General features: G+C 43.4%; 1 protein-coding gene across 1 annotated transcript in view; it reads left to right on the top strand.

Moving 5' to 3' along the window:
- Positions 1-22,064, top strand: part of ryr3 (ryanodine receptor 3) — a 423,842-nt gene that overhangs the window by 340,612 nt on the left and 61,166 nt on the right. The window contains exons 80-88 of the mRNA XM_068038163.1: positions 1,675-1,774; positions 2,032-2,111; positions 2,675-2,751; positions 4,313-4,386; positions 8,402-8,419; positions 9,180-9,260; positions 12,849-12,937; positions 13,641-13,769; positions 19,003-19,107. Of these exons, the coding sequence (XP_067894264.1) occupies positions 1,675-1,774; positions 2,032-2,111; positions 2,675-2,751; positions 4,313-4,386; positions 8,402-8,419; positions 9,180-9,260; positions 12,849-12,937; positions 13,641-13,769; positions 19,003-19,107 (753 nt within the window). The remainder of the gene's footprint in view (positions 1-1,674; positions 1,775-2,031; positions 2,112-2,674; positions 2,752-4,312; positions 4,387-8,401; positions 8,420-9,179; positions 9,261-12,848; positions 12,938-13,640; positions 13,770-19,002; positions 19,108-22,064) is intronic.

Below are 22,064 nucleotides of genomic sequence, written 5' to 3' on the forward strand. Positions count from 1 at the left end.
TTTCCAGGAACTCTAATAAATTAGTTAAACATGATTTCCCTTTCACAAAACTATGCTGACTCTGTCTGATCCCATTATGATTTTCCCACCGATGCGCCTCTCCTGATTATTGGTTACAGTGAAGTTAATGGAAATGAAAATTAGGAGAGGTGTGTAATTTAGCAGCCAATCTGGTATTGCCCCGTTTATACTATCGCCAAAGGTTAAAATTACCCCCCTTCTTGTACTCGTGTACAATTCAGGTCTCAGTACCATCATAGGCATTGTTGCCTCACATTATTGTAGTCAAAATCGGGAAGGTTGTAATAGAAAACCGAGAATTGCTAATTCTGTTTCCGTTTTATTGGTCACAGTATTAGTGATGCTGCAAAATTGTTTCCGAAGGAATGCACTTTAAAGTAGCAGGAAAGGAAGAACTGCAACACTTTTATATGCCACACAGCTTTGAGGCTTTGTAAAAATATAGTTCATTAATTTTTGTATGTCTGATTACTTACGGGAATGTACACCTATTTAAAAGTGACATGTAGGGGCTGATTATGCAATCTGGCAGTGTAAGTATCACATCAGCTCATTAACATAATTTTAACATACTCCCAATGCATGTTGGCCTGGGAACTTCTGTGATTGGGAGCTTGAATCTTGGGTGCCAGCAGCAGGTCAAAAGACTACTGGAGCCCCATTGAGCCCCCGCAACCTTTTCTGGTTTGGGGAATTGTCATAGGTAGAGGGGGCACGGAGTGAAGGGATTTGTTTCCTTTATTTATTGGGGCCACCCCTTCAGCATCTGTTCCAAATATTTGGAAGACTTAAAAGATATTTTAAAATAAATAATACTGTGGAATGATTGTTATTTGTTATTTTAAAGTCATATAATGCTTGCATTGTCCTTGGAATGGTATAAATGAAATGATTCTTATAGATTTTCCCTTTTATTGTGCATTATTACAAATTGTATGTCAGCCAAGAGCGACGTCTCAATTCATTCCATCTTCGCTGCCTCCGGAGAATACTTGGCATCAGATGGCAGGGCCATATCTCCAACACAGAAGTCCTCGAGGTGGCCAACATCCCCAGCTTATACACACTACTGAGTCAGCGGCGCTTGAGATGGCTTGGCCATGTGAGCCGCATGGAAGATGGCAGGATCCCCAAAGACACATTGTACAGTGAGCTCGCCACTGGTATCAGACCCACCGTCTGTCCATGTCTCCGCTTTAAAGACGTCTGCAAACGCGACATGAAATCCTGTGACATTGATCACAAGTCGTGGGAGTCAGTTGCCAGCATTCGCCAGAGCTGGCGGGCAGCCATAAAGGCGGGGCTAAAGTGTGGCGAGTCAAAGAGACTTAATAGTTGGCAGGAAAAAAGACAGAGGCGCAAGGGGAGAGCCAACTGTGTAACAGCCCCGACAAACAAATTTTTCTGCAGCACCTGTGGAAGAGCCTGTCACTCTAGAATTGGCCTTTATAGCCACTCCAGGCGCTGCTCCACAAACCACTGACCACCTTCAGGCGCTTATCCATTGTCTTTCGAGATAAGGAGGCCAAAGAAGATTACAAATTGTATTCTAAAATGTTCCATATACAAAATGCATTTCAATTCTTCAAACTTGAAATGAAAACTGCATAGCTCCTGCATTCAAATTTTTCTTTGCATTTTGTGCTGCACTAGGAAAAAGAAATGGAAAAACAGATGACACTTTATCAACAAGCAAGACTTCACCAACGCGCAGCAGCTGAGATGGTTTTACAAGTGATCAGTGCAAGCAAAGGTACTATATAGCCACTAATATTACACTGGGCTAGATTTATGGCTATTAATGGGTAGCAGTGTAGCCCAGTTATGTCCCATATTGATGATTTTGCTAAAGCAGTTGGGAATATGAACTGCGCATTGATTGCATTCTGTTGTTGAAGTGCAAAGGCTGATGAGTACCATTTTGTACAAAACTTCTGTTTTGATCTGTTGGTTTGGCTACTTTATTTCAGTATTGGTCTTGACCTTCATAATATTTTAACTGTTCAACAGGTGTATTAGGCCAGATGGTGACAACAACCTTGAAGCTTGGCATTGCCATTCTGAATGGGGGTAACCCTGATGTCCAACAGGTAAAGCACTCCTTGGGTGGATTTATTATTAATACATCTGCATCACTTCATTAATACGTTGGTGCATTTAAAAACTTTACTTTCAAATATATGGTTTTCTTTAAATTTTCTGCAGAGTAAGTGATTATTTTTAAGATTGTCTTGAACTCTAAGACATTTATCCTAACTTAAAAAGGACATTATCTGTGAAATTGGTTTTTAACAAGTCATTGTAATGATAGGAATGATAAAACTTGAAAGGAAACTACTAATTCCATTTACTAAACATCTGCCATGGAGATTAATGGAAATTATTTGTTTAATTGCTAATAACTAGACGTCGTGTCCTGCACTCCTTTGGACCCCACCAGAAAGGCTGAGAGGGGGGTTTTGACGACTGGGCAACTCTCAACCTCCATAAATTTGCCCAGGCATGCGCCATGGAGAGGTCACTCCATAGTCCACTGACCACCTCCAGGCGCGTATCCATTGTCTCTCGAGATAAGGAGGCCCAAAAGAAGAAAGAAGAAGATAGAAATGTAAACACTTGCAAACACAGAAATAACACAACTTCTATTTTTCAGATAATGTTGGACTATTTGAAGGAGAAGAAAGAAAGTGGTTTTTTCAGAAGTCTGTCTGGACTAATGCGTTTCTGCAGGTAAAAGAACAAAATTAATGATATCCGCATGTCATTTTGCCACATTTTTAATCTCCTGCCTTTGATATTTCAGTCCTGTATACTCATATTTCATAAATCTCCGTTGTTCAAACTAAAGACAAAATGGCACCTGGCTGGTTATAATGTTTCTTTTATTCATTCCTTAGCTGCCTAAATACGGTGGGGCACCTTCTTGAAATGTTATGGTAGCAGTTTGATACAACATGAGTGACCTGCTAGGTCACTTAAGAGGCCATCTAAAAGTCAATCATGTTTGGTGTAGCACTGGAAATGCATCAAGGTCAGACTGGGTAAGGACAGTAGGTTTCCTCCCCCATTCATGAACCAGCTGGGATTTTATGACAATATGACAACTTTCTTGGTCACCTTTATTGATCCCATTTTTTTCTTTGAAGTTTCAGATTTTTAAATTGAGTTATTCTCAAACTAGTGGGATCTGGATTAATTGTCCAGTAACATAAACACTACACTTCTGGACACCATATAACAGCTTCATAATAGATGCAAGACCAAATCCATGCATTCCTGGTTTCAAGTGCTTAACTGATTAACTTCACAATAAAACAAGTAGTCCATCTCTGTAGAATTTAGAAGGGAGGCTTCTTTACCAGAAATTAGTCTTGTTCCTTCAAAATGTTACTAAGACTACATTCCACACTAAGTTAAAAGTAGAAGATACTGTTCGCAGTAAACTCCTCAAAGTAGCCTAAACACAGGTGCATTTCTGCAAGACTCGCTTAAAAAATATAGGGGTGAGTTTCCTTGGGGCTTCCCCTGCTCTCCTGGGGCCTCAGTACAGGGGCAGAGCAGGAAAATACACCAAGAAATTCACCCCTGTAGACACAAGTTCTTCTACTTTAATTGTACTAACAGTTTTAGTGATACGGGTGCGATAGTGTAATGAGTATGTTATTGGACCAAGAATCGTGCGGCCTGCGTTGATAATGTGGAGAACATGAGTTCACAAAGCACCAGTTTGAGAATTTGAACTCAGTTTAATAAAATCCGGAAATGTTCAAAAAAGCTTGTATCAGTAAAAGTGACCATGAAGCTGTTGGATTGCTGAAAAATCCAACTGGTTTATTAATGTCCTTTAGGGAAGGAAACTTGATGTCGGCCCATATGTCACCAATGTGATTGACTCTTAACTGCCCTCTGAAGTGGCCACCCAGTTACAGCACTTCAAGAAGTTGGTGCACCACCTTCACAGCGAACTAAGGATGGACAATAAAAGTGATACCCACAAATCCAAGAACAAATAATACAAACGTTCAAGCCAGCCAGGTGCCATCTTATGCAATGAAGACCTGTGAAACATGAGTTCAAGTAACCCAAGGAAATGGCCAAAGAGTTTTTCGCGAGGCACATTTCTGTTCTAAATCAGTCATTGAGTTTATAATTCCTTTAGATATGGTCTCTAATATGATGATAAATTGAATATCACTGAGAGAGCAGTCTAGTCGACTGATTTCACAATCTATCAGTTATGAGAGGGGCAAATTTTGTACTTGTTTTATTTCTTTTCTCATTACACTTTCAGTGTTCTTGACTTGAATGCTTTTGAGAGACAAAACAAAGCAGAAGGTTTGGGAATGGTGACTGAAGAGGGAACACGTAAGAGCAGCATCTTTTATCTTTTCATGAGAACAATAACAGAGGACTGAATTTTCACCCTTCCTGTTGATGGATCTCAATGGGTGCATTGATGACCACATGGGTGCAATCATTGTTGCCCTGCATCTGGGGGAATCCAGCGATGGAGGCAAAATCCAATGCCCTCAGTCACTCTGAAACTGTGTCTGTCATTAAATGAATGTACAGTCCAGCTCTGGCAAAATGGGCATCCGTGACCAGTGAGATGCAGTGTGTGCAGCCATTTTTGAGGTGCCACCAAGGTCTGCAACTGATCCTTGGAAGGAGCCAGAAGCGAAGAAGTTCAGGTAAACTGTGACTTTGACGGCCACTGGCAGTGCATGACGACCAGTGCTGCGAGGTGTGATGTCTTCAGCAACGAGGGCACAAATGTCTGTGACCATTTGCCTAGAAAACCACAGTCTCCTGCAGCACTGGTTCTCAGTCATTTCCAGGCAGCTTGGTCTTCAGCGATCAATCCTATGTTGAGGGTTTGCCTTCCTTTGCCTTCCTGCCCTTTTTTCCTCTTCCATACCCTCCTGATGCCTGGGGTTCTGCCCTTCCTGGGAAGGGTGTGACCCCTCATCACCACTGTACATAAAATCTGACAGTCATGCCCCCACTGTCGCTGGAGCCATTCTTCCTTGGCAGCCTTGCCTCCTCTTCTGCTGCTCCCATGATGCTGGGGGGTGGGGGGGTGGCGCCAACCCTTTTCAAAGCCCGGGCACTGAGCTGCCACGTATGCAGCATCAGGGGCACACCATTACGAAGTGCTGAGTCACCTTTTGCTCTACTGTCCCGCTTATGGGGCCAGGGTGATGCCCTGGGGCAGCCTTAACTGGTTCCACACTCTGCACCTGCCTCCCCTCAGCCTTTCTGAAACTGACACCTTCTTTAAATATCCCACCCTCCTCACGAACATGCTCTAAATGAGCTTTTTAACAAGTTTAACTGGCTTGAATTGGAGGGAGAGTAGGATTCCTGTACCGCTCTCCCATCACCCTGGTGATTATTGCCTGCGCCAGGAGCGGTGCCTTGAAGTTGACATGCCACCTGGCGCCGGTATTTTCCCAGCCACCCTGCCTCTGTTCTCATCTTTGGGCAGCCACAAGAATTCAGCCCAGAGAGCTTATCTTGCAAAAATGCGCAATTGTTAACATATTGGGCAGAATTTTCATCCTGAGATGGAGGTGGGTTTGGAGGTGGGTGTGCTAGTGATATCTTGTTACATGCCGGCATGTTCCCCCCCAGGCCTATTTTCAGGGAAGCAGCTTCGGGGGTGACAGCTACTGCTCAGTGGCAGGCCGTGAGTGCCAGAGGCACACCCTGGAAAGTAGCTCTGCATGGATCCGCTGGACTGCGAGGGCCATAGCTGTGGCCACAGGCCATCCAGTGGAGAGCCTCCCCCTCCGCAGTGATGGCCTGGCAGCTGTGGTCACAGTATATTTTGTAACATTTACCATAATTGGACAGGGTTCTCAGAGGTGGCCTCTTAGTTGGCTGCCACCTCAAATTTCTTCCTTCAGGGTTCCGCAATGGCCACCTCTGGGTTCCCGATCCAGAATTCAGCCTGGCGTGGAACTAAAATTCAGCCCATTATTTCCTAGAAATTGTTGCTTTGTAATAGTGCCTTCATTATTTTATAATGATTGTAACAACAACAATTTACATTTATATAGTGCCTTTAACGTAATTAAACGTCCCAAGGTACTTTACAGAAACATTATCAAATAAATATGACATGGAGCTGCATAAGGAGATATTAGATCAGATGACCAAAAGCTTGGTCAATTAGGTACTTTTTAAGGAGTGTCTTAAAGGAGGAAAGTGGGGTAGAGAGGCAGAATGTTGTGGGAGGCTATTCTAGAGCTTGGGGCCTAGGCAACTAAAGGTGCAACCACCAAAATGGTGGAGCAATTAATATCAGGGTTGCTCAAGCGGTCAGTATTAGTGGAGTGCAGATATCTAGAAGGGTTGTGGGGCTGGAGGAGATTACAGAGATAGGGAGGGGTGATGCCATGGAGGGATTTGAAAACAAGAATGAAAATTTGAAAATCAAGACCTTGCTTTACCAGGAGCCAATGTAAGTCAGCAAGCACAGGGGTAATGGTGGAACGAGACTTGGTGCAGGTTAAGACACAAGTAGCGGCGTTTTGGAAGTTTACGGAGGGTAGATTGTGGGAGACCAGCCAGAGTGTGCTGGAATTGTCAAGTCTAGAGGGAACAAAGGCATGAATGGGGGAGTTCAGCAGCAGAAGAGCTGAGACAGGGCAAAGTGAGGCGATGTTACCGAGGTGGAAATAGGCGGTCTTAGTGATAGCATGAATATGAGGTCGGAAGCTCATCTCAGGGTCAAATGTGACACCAAGGTTGTGAACATACTGGCTTGATCTCAGTCTGTTGCCAGATAGAGGGATGGAGTTGTTAGCTAGGGAACAGAGTTTGGAGTGGGGATCGAATACAATGGCGTTAGTCTTCCCACTATTTAATTGGTGGAAATATCTGCTCATCCAGTACTGGATGTCGGATAAGCAGTCTAATAATTTAGCAACAATGGAGGTGTTGAGCGAGGTGGTGGTGAGGTAGAGCTGGATGTCATCAGCGTATGTGAAAACTAACACTTCACTTTCGGATGATGCCGCCAAGGGGCAGCATGTAGATGAGAAATAGGAGGGGGCTAAGGATAGATCTTTGGGGGACACATGGTGAAGGACTGAGAAGAGAAGCCAGTGCAAGTGATTCTCTGATTATGATTAGATAGATGAGAATGGAACCAGGTGAGAGCAGTCCCATCAGCTGGATGACAGGGGAGAAGCATTGGAGGACGATGGTTTGGTCAACTGTGTCAAAGGCTGCAGACAGGTCGAGAAGGATGAGGAGGGATAATTTGCCTTTGTCACTGCCACATAAAATATAATTTATGACTTTGATAAGAGCCTTTTCGGTACTGTGGCGAGGGTGGATGGGGGACCTTGATTGGAGGAATTCAGACATGGAATTCTGGGAAAGATGGGAACATATTTGGGAGAGGAAGGGGAGGTTGGAGATGGGATGGTAGTTTGCAAGGACAGTGGGGTTGGTTTTTTGAGGAAAGGAGTGATGATGGCAGCTTTATAGGAGAGTGGGACAACATCTGAAGAAAGCGAACCTTTAACAATATCAGCTAACATGTGAAAGAGGAGGGGAAGTTGGGTAATCGCAGTTTAGTGGGAATAGGGTCGAGGGAATAGGAAGAACAGGTAAGCCCAGAGAAGGCATGAGGGGTGATAGGAGAGAAATTAGAGAAAGATGCAAGTTCAAGGTAGTGAGAAGCTTTAGAGGAAGTTTGGCTCGATGGGCTAGTGGAATAGAGGGACATGAAAGAGGCAGCTGATCAGATTGTCTCGATCTTAGTGACAAAAAAAGTCCATGAGCTCCTCACACTTATTGTTGGTGAGGGTGGAGGGGATGGGGAGAGATGTTTAAGAACATGGTTTGCAGTATAGAAAAAAAAAACTGGGGATTATCTTTGCATTCCAGGATGATCCTAGAATATCAGCAGTTTTGTCAAACAATAGCAGGACCTGATAGTACTTTATGTGGTCCAGCCAGATCTGGCGGTGGATAGCCAAGCCAGTTGTCTGTCATATCCTTTCAAGACTGCGTCCCTTGGGCTTAAGGGAGCGGAGATGAGGGCTGTACCGGGGGAACAACCAGGGTGAGTAGTGGTTTATTGGGGACTAGGGCATCAAAGGTGGAGGTAAGGATGTGGTTGAGCAAATTAGTCGCTGCAGAAATGTCGTGGCAAATGGAGGGCCAAAGGCTAGATAGTTGGGATTTTGAAAGTGCAATTGTAAGTGAATTATGTTCTCACTGTTGAGTTTAACTTGTAGTCTTATAAGTTCATCATATTTTTATGATTAATGTTTTGGTATTTTTTTCTTTCAATGTTTTATTAATAGACCATTTACTCATTTTCTTTCCCTCTCCCTTGAACCCTAAAACCATTGATTCACAGTCATTGTTCGTGAACATGGTAAATACATGGTTTCAATATTTTTGTATGGCAAAACTCACAAAATGTGGACTAGAAAAAATATTAACACATAGTTCATATTTTAAATATGGGCATAATCATTCCATGATGTGTCAATGGATGTTAAAATGCAGTTTTTTTTCTAGTCCATTGAAACTGCTTATTGTGTGGCTTGCATTGAGGATAACACTTAAAAATGTTTGTATATTCTAATTCTTGGAATGGAAGTTATTCATGTCTGCCTTTGAAGAATGCTCTTTAAAATAAGGTTGAATACAAAGATTACGTGTGCTATAAATAATTTTTGGTTTAAATTTTAAATCCTTTTCTATGTACTATGGTACATTTTAGAGCTTTGTGTTTTTTTAAAAAGCATCAAAATTCAAAGTCTATATTTGCATTAACATTGCATTTCTATTCATTGTCATCTAAACAATTACTACATAGAACATAATAAGTTAAGCCTGTGCAAGAAACTCAATCTTGGTATGAATTTTATGTGCAAAAAATCTAAAATTAGATACAAAATGTTCTGACATAAAACTAGTATTGTACAATTAATTAAAGAAGTCACTTGAAAATAATATCAATACACAGCCTTAAAATGATGTAACGTCGAATGATTTTGTTTTACAGTCTTGCATGAAGCTGTTAACTTTCATGATTTATTAAATACTGATTACAGTTGATTTCTGTAGTGGTGTGCCAAGTGCTAGGATTTCTTTCACTAGAGGGCTATCATTTTTCTTAAACTTCCCAGGTGACAAGGTGTTGCAGAATGATGAATTTACTTGCGATTTGTTTCGGTTTTTGCAACTGCTGTGTGAGGGGCATAACAACGGTGAGTTCAGTCCTGTTATCTGCTGAAATATGTCACAACGACCTCAGTAACACAAGTGTGAGGGATGAAAGCAGAACAGACACAAATTTAATTTCAATGTTATCTTTATTTGGTAAAGGTGAAAAAGGTTTTCAGATTTGTTGCACTCATCAGACTTATTGGTAACACTCATCAAGCTGTCATTCTGTTCTCAGAGTTGTATTGATGTCAAAAAAATTAAATGTTATCAGTTTATTCAGTTTGAGTAATAATATGTGTATGTCCAATTATGCTATGGAAGGAAGTGTGCTATTTTGCACTACGATAATGTAATAAGATCCTGCACCAGTGTGGTACAATCTACTACTTCCCCTACTGTGAAGCAGCTCTGTCTGGGAGACACTGATTAGGGTATGTTCTGGATCCCTGGCTGTTCACAGTATTAACTAGTGACTTGAATTAGAGTGTTTCCTGCCGTGTTATAAAATCTACTAATGATGGCTCACCTATGACTGGGTGACAAATGAGAGAAAAGACTAAGTAAGCAGACTACTAAGGAATTGCCAGTGCATTTTAATGTATCTAATAGATGTAAGGCTGGCTCCCCTAATGGAAAATAGGAGCAGGAGTAGGCCATTCGGTCCTTCGGGCCTGCTCCGCCATTCAAAAAGATTGTGGCTGATCGTCTAATTCCGTGCCCTGTTCCCGCTTTCTCCCCATATCCCTTGATCCCTTTGGCATTGAGAAATATATCTGTCTCCTTCTTGAATGTATTTAATGACTTAACCTCCACTGCCTTCTGCGGTAGAGAATTCCTGGCTTAGCCAGTTTAACCAGAAAGTAACTGAACCACACTGATTAGGAAGATCCTGGGATTACTCTAAATTAGTTGATGTCAGCCATGTTGGTAGTGTAGTGCAATTGGTGTTGGCATCTTTGGGAGAAAAAAAATCATCCAAGATTCCTGGCGCTGATCCCTATCTAAAGCCCTACAGATATTTCTTAAATGCTCTGCACTTAGGACCACTTCTGAAAGTAAGAGTATACCATATGAGGATAGGATCACGTTATGCTTCACGTGGTTGGGTAGCCTGCTTTTACTCCTTGTCAAGGCATGAGCGTGCATAATAGCCACTTGAGGGAAATACCAATGGGCATTCAACCGATGTGCAACGTACCCAGCAAAGAATCGATGCCCTCAGGAGAGATGGGAGGAGAATATGTATAAAATGAGGGATAAACAATAGGTAGTGCATATTGTATACATGAAAAGTGTTTATTACTGAAGAAGACAAACACAAGATTTGGATGTGATTAATCCTTCACTAATTAATGTGAAATTATCAAAAAAGCTACTCAAATGTTAGGATCAATTTTGTGAGCATTTAAGTTAGTTATAAGAAGTTATTCTAATCGAATATGGATCATTGGTCAAGCTGTATCAGAAATGTTGCTTGCACTTTTAGAAACTGCATCTTCAAAAGGCCGTTGGTTTATTAGAGATAGCCAGAAGACCAACAAGGAATAATCTGAGACATAGAATTCACAGATCTAAAGAACTTGGTTTCATCGGAGAAAAGAAGATTGAAGGGCACGTGATACAAGTCTGTAAAATGCTGTGAAGCACAAATGCTATAGCTGCAAGCAGGTCATTTGATATTGACTGTAAACTCGGACTTAAAGGATGCAGATTTAAAATTAACAAGCCATGTTAGCAAGGCTAAATCTTAAAAGATTGTTTCCTCCACATGGTGGACTGAATTTTACAAGCCCCTCAATGTCATGGGTCATGGAGGGGGAGGGGGGGCCCGTAAAATTCTGCCACAAGAGGCCTGCCTCGACCCCCGACGTCAAGAAGGCCCCGTTGGATATTTCTGCCGTTGGTGAGGCCTCACTGCAGCTGTCCCCCACTGCCAAGCGGCGGGGCCTTCATCTAAATACTTAACATTAATAAGATGCAAATGACCTTACCTACTGGTGGCAGCCATCCCATGCCGATTTTGCATTCCGCCGGACACAACTCGCGCACCTTCGGAACTCCGTTATGGGTTTGTCTCTTGATCTATCAGATCGTGGGGTTGGCATGCCTGCAAACCCACTGGATTTGGAGAGTTAAAGTTAACCCCATCAATTCTGAAACTTCTGCCTCTTGGCTCTATGGCTGAATTTTATTAGCATGCTGCACATTGTGGCGGCGCCCTTTGAAGTCAATGGCCTTCTGACATGGAAGTGCTGCCGCTGAGCCCCCGTGATATTTCATGCAGGGGCTCATTTAAATGGGTGGGGTGGAGCGGTTGTCCTCGATGATGTAGAGGGGGCGGCCACTCCATCCCTGGCAATGGCGTCCAGCACCATCGCACAGGCACCAGCGCCATTTTTGAAGGGCTTCAAGCCCTTAGCATTAAATTGAAATTTTAAAGGTTTAACACTGCACATTTTATTGAAAATAAAATATGAAAGGCTGGAGGCCCTTTTCCAACCACCACAATGGTTTTATTGGCTGATATTAATAAAATCAATTTCACTTCCAACCCAAATGCTCCCCCCGACCTCTTCACATTTGACTTTAGTCGCTTCCCACCATCCCCACAGCCAATAAGAATTGTTTTTCTCACTCTCCCCCACACCCCTCACCGATCATTTCCATCCTCCCCCCTCCCCACTTCCAAATGGAGTTCCGAAGGCACGCAAGTTGTGGCTGGCGGCCATACAATCGGTGTGTGATGGCCGCTGGGACCAGGTCAGTTAATTAGCATATTGTTTTCATTACTTTAAATATTTAAATGAAGGCCCTGCCGCCGAGTGGCGGGAGGTCCGCACTGAGGTCCTGCTGACCGGTAAAATGCGACGGGGCCTTCTCAGCATCGAGGGTCAAGGCGGGCCTCTCCCAGCAGAATTTTACGGGCTCCTCCCCGCCCCACCACGACCCCTGACGTCAAGGGGCTGGTAAAATTCAAGATATATTTTCCATAGCCTTCTGAAATTCAACCAGGAACATAGAAAATTAATCTTGTAAAGCCATATAAAACGACTAATCTCACATAGAATTAAAAACATAGAGAAGCTAAGGACTAATCCTCAGAGGGTCTGCAAATCCATTGGCCATTTTCAGAATAAAGCACGCTGTTATCAAGAAATGTTACTGGTGAGATCAACCCAAATAGCTTTGCAAATACCACTTTAAAGACAATTGGTCGTATCCAATCTTGGAGAGTGTATACTCAGGGATAATTGAAATGTGCGGCTTTCAAACAGGGTTTTAAGTGAATCAGATTTTAACCCCCAAAATGCTGCACAGGAAAAGGCAGAACAAAAATAGGCAATTAATAATAAAATAATGTGGTCATATTGGGCTATGAAGGAATGCTTCATGCCAGATGTATTCCCATTCATGAGGAAAGTTTGATAACTCACTTGCTTGTAGACATATTCCTGGTATTCTAATGAAGGGCATTTTGAACCCTCTTGTGTAACAGTCCTTAATAACCATTATGTCCTTGAACTTTACTTCAAAAGTGAAATTGAACACAAACTGTTATTTCTTTCTGTACAACATTTCACAGCATAGTTTCTATTCTCCAATATTTTAAATAATTTTTTTAATTGTAGATTTCCAGAATTATCTCAGAACTCAAACAGGAAACACGACAACAGTGAATATCATTATCAGCACTGTTGACTATCTACTGCGCCTTCAGGTAATCCCAAAATATGCAATGACATTTTGTGAAATTCATAACAAATGGTTAATATTTATGAACTATTTGTGACCACTAGGGAAAAATAACTTTTTTATTTAATTTGTGTCTCTTTGCTTTCTGTCTACAACTAGTGTACAAACATCTTTTCAAACTGGCCTTTATAGACAGGTGGCCTTCACAACATTTGCAATAAAGTCCACCTCACATAATACAATATTGTGGATTTCTGTATTATAGGATGTTAATAACTATTCAAGAATAGAGTCGAGTAGAAAAACATAGAACTCATTTAAGACATTTTGATATCAGTAGTTCACTGTGCAGAACTATAGTCATAAATCAGCTGTATGATTAGTACATTTTTTTTCTATTCAGGTGTTTTCCTAACTCCCAAGAATTGTAGGAAAATTAGATATCTTTGCATCCGTTCTTGTGACTACTTTGTGTTTGGTCATTCTCATGAAATGAGAAGTTGGATTTTTTTAAAAACCTGTCAATATGCATTGTTGATGCATCACACACAAAAAAACATTTATAGGTCCACAAACTGGCAGCAGAATTGAGAGAGACAAAAACAGACAGGGACAGAATGCTGAGTTTGTTAATCATACTCATTCCATATTAAGTGGATGCAGAAGTGTTATATTCATTTGTAATCTATAAAAAAAATTAATGTAACTCATCTGTTATTAAATTCCAGGAGTCAATCAGTGATTTCTATTGGTATTACTCAGGAAAAGATGTCATGGATGGACAAGGCCAGCGCAACTTCTCAAAAGCATTAGCTGTAGCCAAACAAATCTTCAACTCACTTACTGAGTATATCCAGGTGACACAACAGCTTCCTTACAAGTCTCTTTAAAAAAAATACAGACCAATGCCATATTTAAATTAACAGATTGTGGAATACTTGAACTTTTGATATGTTATACAGAATTAGAACAATCGCAAGCATGAACAGGTGTTCATGGGGACATAATTGATCCCATGGCACTATTTAAGGAACACCAAGAAAAATAGATTATCTGATCATTCATTCATTAATTTGATGTTTGTAGGTCTTTACAGCACACTAGCTAATTGTAGCATTTGTCTACATGAATACAGTGCCTAAACTTCAAAGATACATTAGTAGGGGAGCATTTTGGGGCATTCTAAAGATGTAATAGAAATCATCAAATCATAGAAATATATGGCACAGAAGGAGGCGTCTGTGCCAGCCAAAAAGCAGCAATCCAGCCTCATCCTACTTTCCAGCTCTTGTAGATTACAGCACTTGAAGTGCATGTCCATGTAATCAGCATTATTTTAATGTTCCTTTTTATTCTTTCTTTGATTCAGATATAAAAGTGAATCTAAAAATACTCATTCTTCAGGAACCAAAATTCAGATGTGTATTGGTAACAAAATAACATCAGTGACTATACTCTGAATGGAAGTAGGCTCTGTAACCTGTAAAAGCAGAGGCATTTGATGGTACGGGTGCACAGGACATTAAAGGTGATGAGGCTGAAAAAAACACTAATCAAGTTTTAGGTTTTAACATGAGGTATAGAATCTGAAAGGCAAGAGATTATGTTGAACCTATGTAAAACCTTAAGAGCACAGTTAGAGTATTCACAGAATCACAGAATAATACAGTGCAGAAGAGGTCTTTCGGCCCATTGAGTCTGCACCGATGGATTAAAACACCGGACCTGTCTACCTAATCCCATTTGCCAGCACTTGGCCCATAGCCTTGAATGTTATGACATGCCAAGTGCTCATCCAGGTACTTTTTAAAGGATGTGAGGCAACCTGCCTCTACCACCCTCCAAGGGAGTGCATTCCAGACCGTCACCTGGGTAAAAAAGTTCTTCCTCAAATCCCCCTTAAACCTCCAGCCCCTCACCTTAAACTTCTGACCCTTCATAACTGAGCCTTCAACTAAGGGGAACAGCTTCTCCCTATCCATCCTGTCCATGTCCCTCATAATCTTGTACACCTCGATCAGATCACCCCTCAGTCTTCTCTGCTCCAGTGAAAACAACACAAGCCTATCCAACCTCTCTTCATAGCTTAAATGTTCCATCCCAGGCAACATCCTGGTGAATCACCTCTGCAACCCCTCCAATGCAATCACATCCTTCCTATAATGTGGCGACCAGAATTGCACACAGTACTCCAGCTGTGGCCTTACCAAAGTTCTGTACAACTCCAACATGACCTCTGTGCTTTTGTAATCTGTGCCTCGATTGATAAAGGCAAGTGTCCCATATGCCTTTTTCACCACCCTATTAACCTGCCCTTCCGCCTTCAGAGATCTATGGACAAACACGCCAAGGTCCCTTTGTTCCTCAGAACTTCCCAGTGTCAGGCCATTCATTGAATACTTCCATGTCACCTTACTCCTTCCAAAGTGTATCACCTCACACTTTTCAACGTTAAATTCCATTTGCCACTTTTCTGCCCATTTGACCATCCCGTCTATATCTTCCTGTAACCCAAGACACTCCACCTCACTGTTAACCACTCAGCCAATCTTTGTGTCATCCACGAACTTGCTGATCCTACCCCCCACATAGTCATCTATGTCATTTATATAAATGACAAACAATAGGGGACCCAGCACAGATCCCTGTGGTATGCCACTGGACATTGGCTTCCAGTCACTAAAACAGCCGTCTGTCATCACTCTCTGTCTCCTACAGCTAAGCCAATTTTGAATCCACCTTGTATCCTATGTGGAGTTGCTTTCTTGATAAGTCTCTCATGTGGGACCTTGTCAAAGGCTTTGCTGAAATCCATGTAAACTACATCAACTGCACTACCCTCATCTTCACACCTGGTTACATGCTCAAAAAATTCAATCAAATTTGTTAGGCATGACCTCCCTCTGACAAAGCCATGCTGACTATTCCTAATCAAATTTTGCCTCTCCAAGTGGTGATAGATTCTCTCCTTCAGAATTTTCTCCAATAGTTTCCCTACCACTGACGTGAGACTCACTGGTTTGTAGTTCCCTGGCTTATCTCTACAACCTTTCTTAAATAGTGGGACCACATTAGCTGTTCTCCAGTCCTCTGGCACCTCCCCTGTGGCCAGAGAGGAATTAAAAATTAGGGTCAGAGGCCCTGCAATCTCCACCCTCACCTCCCACAGCATCCTGGGACACAAATCGTCCGGAACTGGAGATTTGTCCACTTTTAAGCCTGCCAAAACCTCCAATACCTTGTCACTCCCTATGGCAATTTGCCCAAGAACTTCACAGTCTCTCTCTCGAAGTTCCATAATCTACATACTCTTTCTCTTGGGAGAAGACAGATATGAAGTATTCGTTCAACACCCTCCCAATGTCCTCTGGCTCCACCCACAAATTTCCCCCTTGGTCCCTAATGGGTCCTACTCTTTCCCTGGTTATCCTCTTCCCATTGATATACTTATAGAATATCTTGGGATTTTCCCTACTTTTACCAGCCAGAGCTTTCTCATATCCCCTCTTTGCTCTCCTAATTGCTTTCTTAAGCTCCATCCTACACTTTCTGTACTCCACTAATGCTTCCATTGATTTGTTCTCCTTGTATTTGCTAAAAGCCTCTCTTTTCCTTCTCATCGTACCCTGAATGTTTCTGGTCATCCATGGTTCTCTGGGCTTGTTGCTCCTACCTATTACCCTAGAGGGAACATGTTGGGCCTGTACCCTCCCCATTTCCTTTTTGAATGCCCCCCACTGCTCCTCTGTAGATTTCCCGACAAGTAACTCTTTCCAGTCTGTCCAGTATTGTGTACAACCCTGCCCTCTACACTATCGGAAGGATTCTGAAACCTTAGAGAAGGCACAATACAGATTCACTAGGATGCTGTATGTTATGAGGAAGTATAAAGAAATGAAAAACTTGAAAACATTGGCATTTTTCATGAGAAAATTGCAGATTACAGAGATGATCGTAATTGAAATGTTTAAAGCTCTGAAAGGATTGGACAGGATAGGTAGAAGCAGATTGTTTCCAGTAGTTAGAGGGCCAAGAACAAGGGACCACAGGTAAAAGATTAGACATAGGAGACTTAGAACAGAGGATAGCAGAAACTTCTTTACACAGAGAACAGACAATATTGATACATTCAAATGTATATTAAATAGATATCTTTCAGAAAATAATGTTTTGAGTAATTTGAGATGTTGTAAGAAAGAAAGACTTGCAATTTATGTTGCACTTTTCATGATCTCAGGACAGTTGAAAGCACCTTATAGCTGACGAAGAACTTTTGAACTGCAGTCACTGTTTAAACATAGGAAATGTAGCAGCCAATTTTGGACTCAGCAAGATCCCACAAACAGCAGTGTGATAAGGACCAGATAATCTGATTTTAGTGATGTGACCGGCAAGAAATCCCTGCTCTTCTTCAAAATAGTGCCATGAAATTTTTTACATCCACCTGAGAGGGCAGGCAGGCCTCAGCACTCCCATGGCGTGTTTGCCTAGATTTAATGCTTATGTCTTTGGTGTGGGGCTGGAACCCATAAACTTCTGACTCATAGGCAAGAGTGCTACCACTGAGCCACACAACCTCACACACATCTGCATCTTGGTTTCTGAAGAATTATGTATGAATTAAAGAAAGAAGAAATAAAAAGGAACATTTATATAATGCTTAGCACATCTTAACATTCAAGTGTGCTTCCCAACCAACAGATTACTTTTGAAATGTAATAATTACTAAGAGTAATATACTTCAGAGGAACAGGTAACCTTGAACCTAATGGTTTCCAAAGCTTTCTGCTATTGGGGGTTTCCTCACATATCTGTGGTCTAGGCTTGTTGTAGAACACTTAATGGAGAATCATTGACAAGTTTAGTCAGCAACTCCATTATTGTTGTATCAAGCGGGGTGGAAGAAGAAAAACTAGATGGACCTCAGTCTTTTTGCATCTGACAATTCCCGTATTTCTGAGAGCTGTGAAACTGTGGAATCCACTTTCAGCATTAGTGATTGAGACAGCGACATTCAAGATTAGATTGGATAAGTGGATGAAAGAAAAGGGGTTGGAGGGATAGGGAAACAATGTTGGTAAATGTGATTAACACTACCTGCTTGCATGAATTAATCAATGTCAACATAGAGGGCTGAGTTTAGTCATGCAAATGGGCCTCCCAGTGCTGGGCCAAAAACATGAGGGGAACCCTGCCTCAGCCCTTTGAAGCCTCCTCCTGCACGATTCGATGGCATTCAGACACCTAAGTGCCCGGGGCCAGGATCCCTGTCCCTCTAAAGACAGAGATCCCGCTTCCCAAAGCTGCCAGCAATCAGAGGGCCGGTAGCTTATTAGTATTAGCAGTGCCATCAGGAGAGGTGGCCACTGCCAGTACTACAGAAGGCCTGGAACCAGGTTCAACACTGGAGCCCCAAACCAGAGGTTAGTGAGGCAGGGTCGCCGGGGCCAGTCCGGTAGGCCACAGCGATGGGTGGAGTGTGTGTTACTGGAGGGGCAGCCTTTGCCATCAGGGGCCCTCCGTGGGCCATAGATTGCCCATGGAGGAAGCCCTCTGCCCCTGGCCTGTAGAGAGGTCACCTTGTTTAAATAGGAGGCCTCCCTGCGTGGTGGAGGCCCCCCTCACCGCTGATGTAATTCCAGTGGTGGTGGGAAGAGGCCCTTAAGTGGTGACTGACTGGCCACTTAAGGGCCTCAATTGGCCACTGGGCAGGAAGGCCATCTTCAGCCTTTCCCACCCCCTGACTTAATCATTGTATGACAGTAAGGTGACGGGCCATCTGCCCTCTATCTTCTGTCGCAATTCTATGGGTCCGCCCGCCTCCTAGCCCGTCTCTGGGCATCCCATTAAATTCAGCCTGGACTGTTTGGACTGAATGGCCTGTCTCTGTGTTGTAACTTCTATGCACTCAATGTATTTCTGTGATTTTCAAAATATGGATTTGCACCTTGCAGTCACCAAAGTTTACCATGTGCATCCTGTAATCAATGATAAATAAACCAATCAATGAACTAATATATGCAAAAATGTTTCAACTTTTGTCATCAGCATCCTATTCTGAACGATATCCATCTGATTTTGTTTGTGTAGGGCCCTTGCATTGGTAACCAGCAGAGTTTAGCCCACAGCAGGCTCTGGGATGCAGTGGTTGGTTTCCTTCACGTTTTTGCTAATATGCAAATGAAGCTTTCTCAGGTACGTCCCCCAATACAATGCTGACAAACATGGCCCCTGCACAAATAATGTTGTTTAAAAAAATTAGCTGAAGTTGCATGTGGCCCCCAAGGGTCCCCTTAATTAAGAGTTAAAGTGCTGCACGTGCAAATTTCCTTGTACCAGACCATATCTATCAGCTATTTGAAACATGAAGCTGAGCTGTCCTGAAGTGAACCCCATGGTCGGCTTTTTACATAGAGAACGATAAAGTGCTGATGAGCGCTGAGAGCTATTCTGTTACTGAATACTAATGTGGGCCGTGGTATTACTATTAATAACCTTTTAACATCAGTACAAAATACAAACATTGTCTCTGCTGCAATAGGACTTCAGATAGCCAAAAGTAAGCAGATATGGAATAAGGAGGTTGTAAAAAAAAAAGACCGCATTTGTTGACAACGCGAACGGTAGGTGGCGCTGTTGTGGCACATGCGCAAATACAGCATGTGCCACGAAAACGTCACAGATTGCGACTGTTGCAGCTGCCAGGACTAAAGATGGCGCTGCTCAAAGAATCACACAGAGGCAACCTAACGAACACGTGGCAGTATACAATGGCCGGAGTGAGAGAGCAGCGCGGGGGCCGGAGAGAGCAGCGCGGGGGCCGGGGAGAGCAGCGTTGAGGGTGTCGGGGGTGGGGGGGGGAGGGGGGGAAAGAAAGAGAGGAGGGGGGGGAAGAAAGAAAGAGGAGGGGGGGAAAGAAAGAAAGAGGAGGGGGGGAAAGAAAGAAAGAGGAGGGGGGGAAAGAAAGAAAGAGGAGGGGGGGAAAGAAAGAAAGAGGAGGGGGGGAAAGAAAGAGAGGAGGGGAGGAGAGAGAGGAGGGGGGAAGAGAGGAGGGGGGAAGAGAGGAGGGGGGTGGGAAAGAGAGGAGGGAGGGGTGGGGGGGAAGAGCGGGGGGAGAGTGGGGGTGGGGGAGAGTGGGTGTGGGGGAGAGTGGGGGGGGAGCAGCGGAGCGGAAGAGGAGTGCCTTTATCTGTTCATGCGCCAGAAACACAACAGCAAAAGACTTACCGGCCAGTCCCTGGACCCGGCGACACCGAGGTCTTCGCACACTCGCTCCCCGCAGCTCTCTACGGCCTCTCGCATCCGGCTCTCTCCATTCAGCCGTTCCCTCCAGCTGCGGATGCCCAATCCAGTTGCTTCTCCCCTACTTCTCCACAGTACTTCAGGCATTGCAACTGTCTGGTCCCTGCATTTTGCATGCTCCCTCTCCCCACCCATCCCCCCTCTCCATCTACCCCCTACCTCCACCCCTCCCTCTACCCCCCTACCTCCACCCCTCCACCACAGTTGAATATCTGAAGTGCAGTTGCAAAGTCGGGGAAATAGCATCCAAAACAAAACCTCAACAATTCTGGTTTTAATTATTGAGATGTTTTATTAAGTTCATTAAGCATCCGAGGAACTGCTGTGTTTGGATACATGAGTGTTGTGTTTCCAGCATTCCCGTGAGACAGACAGGTCGAGTCTCTGCTATGCACAGCGAAAGAGATTGTTCCTGGAGAGCCTTGTGGTGAATGAACGCTTGGCTCTCTATTCCACTACTGTATTGTCCATGTGAAGAAGGCAAAGTCACAAGAGTCTGAGCTCAGTCTATTCTTGTTGAATGTTCCCCAAACGCATCCCAATGTGCACTCCCAATTCATCCATAAATGCAATGTTCCTTTCCACATCGTGACCAGCTCCGCAGCATGATCCAGTTGCCTTCGTTGCTTGAATGCTGACCTTAAGTCTCAAGGATCGCGTTGTCAACAAATGCGGTCTTGTTTTCTCGATGGCATGCTTTACATGAGAAGAAATAAAGCAAATCAGAGTCAGAGCTTGCCTCCCTCCATCCACTGAAATTACTGTTGTGCACACCTTTTTAAGTTCTGCAGTGAAGGCACCAATTGATAACGTCGCCAATGAAGCACTTATTACCCACCTCAGATGCAGGAATCAGCACATCCTTGCGTCCTCTCCCGCACTGCCTCCTTTGCTTGAATGCCGTCCTTAAGTGTCAAGGATTGTTTTCTCAAGGGCACGTTTTACATGAAACGAAATAAGGAAAGAACATCAGTGTCAGAGCTTCCCTCCCTCCAATGAAATTACTGTTGAGCATGCTTTGTGTTCTGCGGTAAAGGCATGTACTGATAACACCACCAATGAATCACTTAGTACCCACCTCAGCCGTAGGAGGCAGGATGATGTTACTGCCCCTATCTCGTGATGGTTCAATGCTGCTCTCAGGGAAAACATGAATGATGTGAGGGTTCTGGAAAAGAAGCACATTTCTTTTGGCCTATGAACATAAAGCTGGCCATTTAGCCCAGCAGTTCCCTACTAGTGGTTATGTTACTCGTGCGTCTTTCCATCAATTCCCATTTAATCCTGCCTACTACTATCACCAGTGTGTTCACAGCAAGAGCATTCAGATTTCTGCTACCACTGGAGACGGCATGCTTGTTTCTTTTAGTGCTCAGTCTCTTCTTGCTGAATGTTCCCCAAGTGCTTGACCCCTTTGGACGCCCTCTCTGCTTGACAGGCAGCAGCTGGCAATTGCGGAGTCTCACAAGGCTCTGCATGGTTGTTTCAAAGGTGGATGGGGAAACAGGTGGCTGTGTGCCCATGTGCACTGCTCTGATGGGTGTAGGAGCAGGTAACTATGTGCCCATGTGCACTGCTCTGATGGGTGTAGGAACAGGTGGCTGTGTGCCCATGTGCACTGCTCTGATGGGTGTAGGAGCAGGTAACAGTGTGCCCATGTGCACTGCTCTGATGGGTGTAGGAGCAGGTAACTGTGTAACTGAGCAGCAAGGAGAGGGTACCGCAGGTAGGGGAAGTGGAGCTTTGAACAGGCAGGCATATGTATGGTCCATCAGATCATTAGGCCAGGGGGTGAGACGCTCAGGATCCAGGGTTTGTGACACGTGACTGATGTCCAGCGCGTGGCCACC

Source organism: Heterodontus francisci, chromosome 9 (assembly GCF_036365525.1).
Source record: "Heterodontus francisci isolate sHetFra1 chromosome 9, sHetFra1.hap1, whole genome shotgun sequence".
In the NCBI taxonomy this organism is placed as follows: Eukaryota; Metazoa; Chordata; class Chondrichthyes; order Heterodontiformes; family Heterodontidae; genus Heterodontus; species Heterodontus francisci.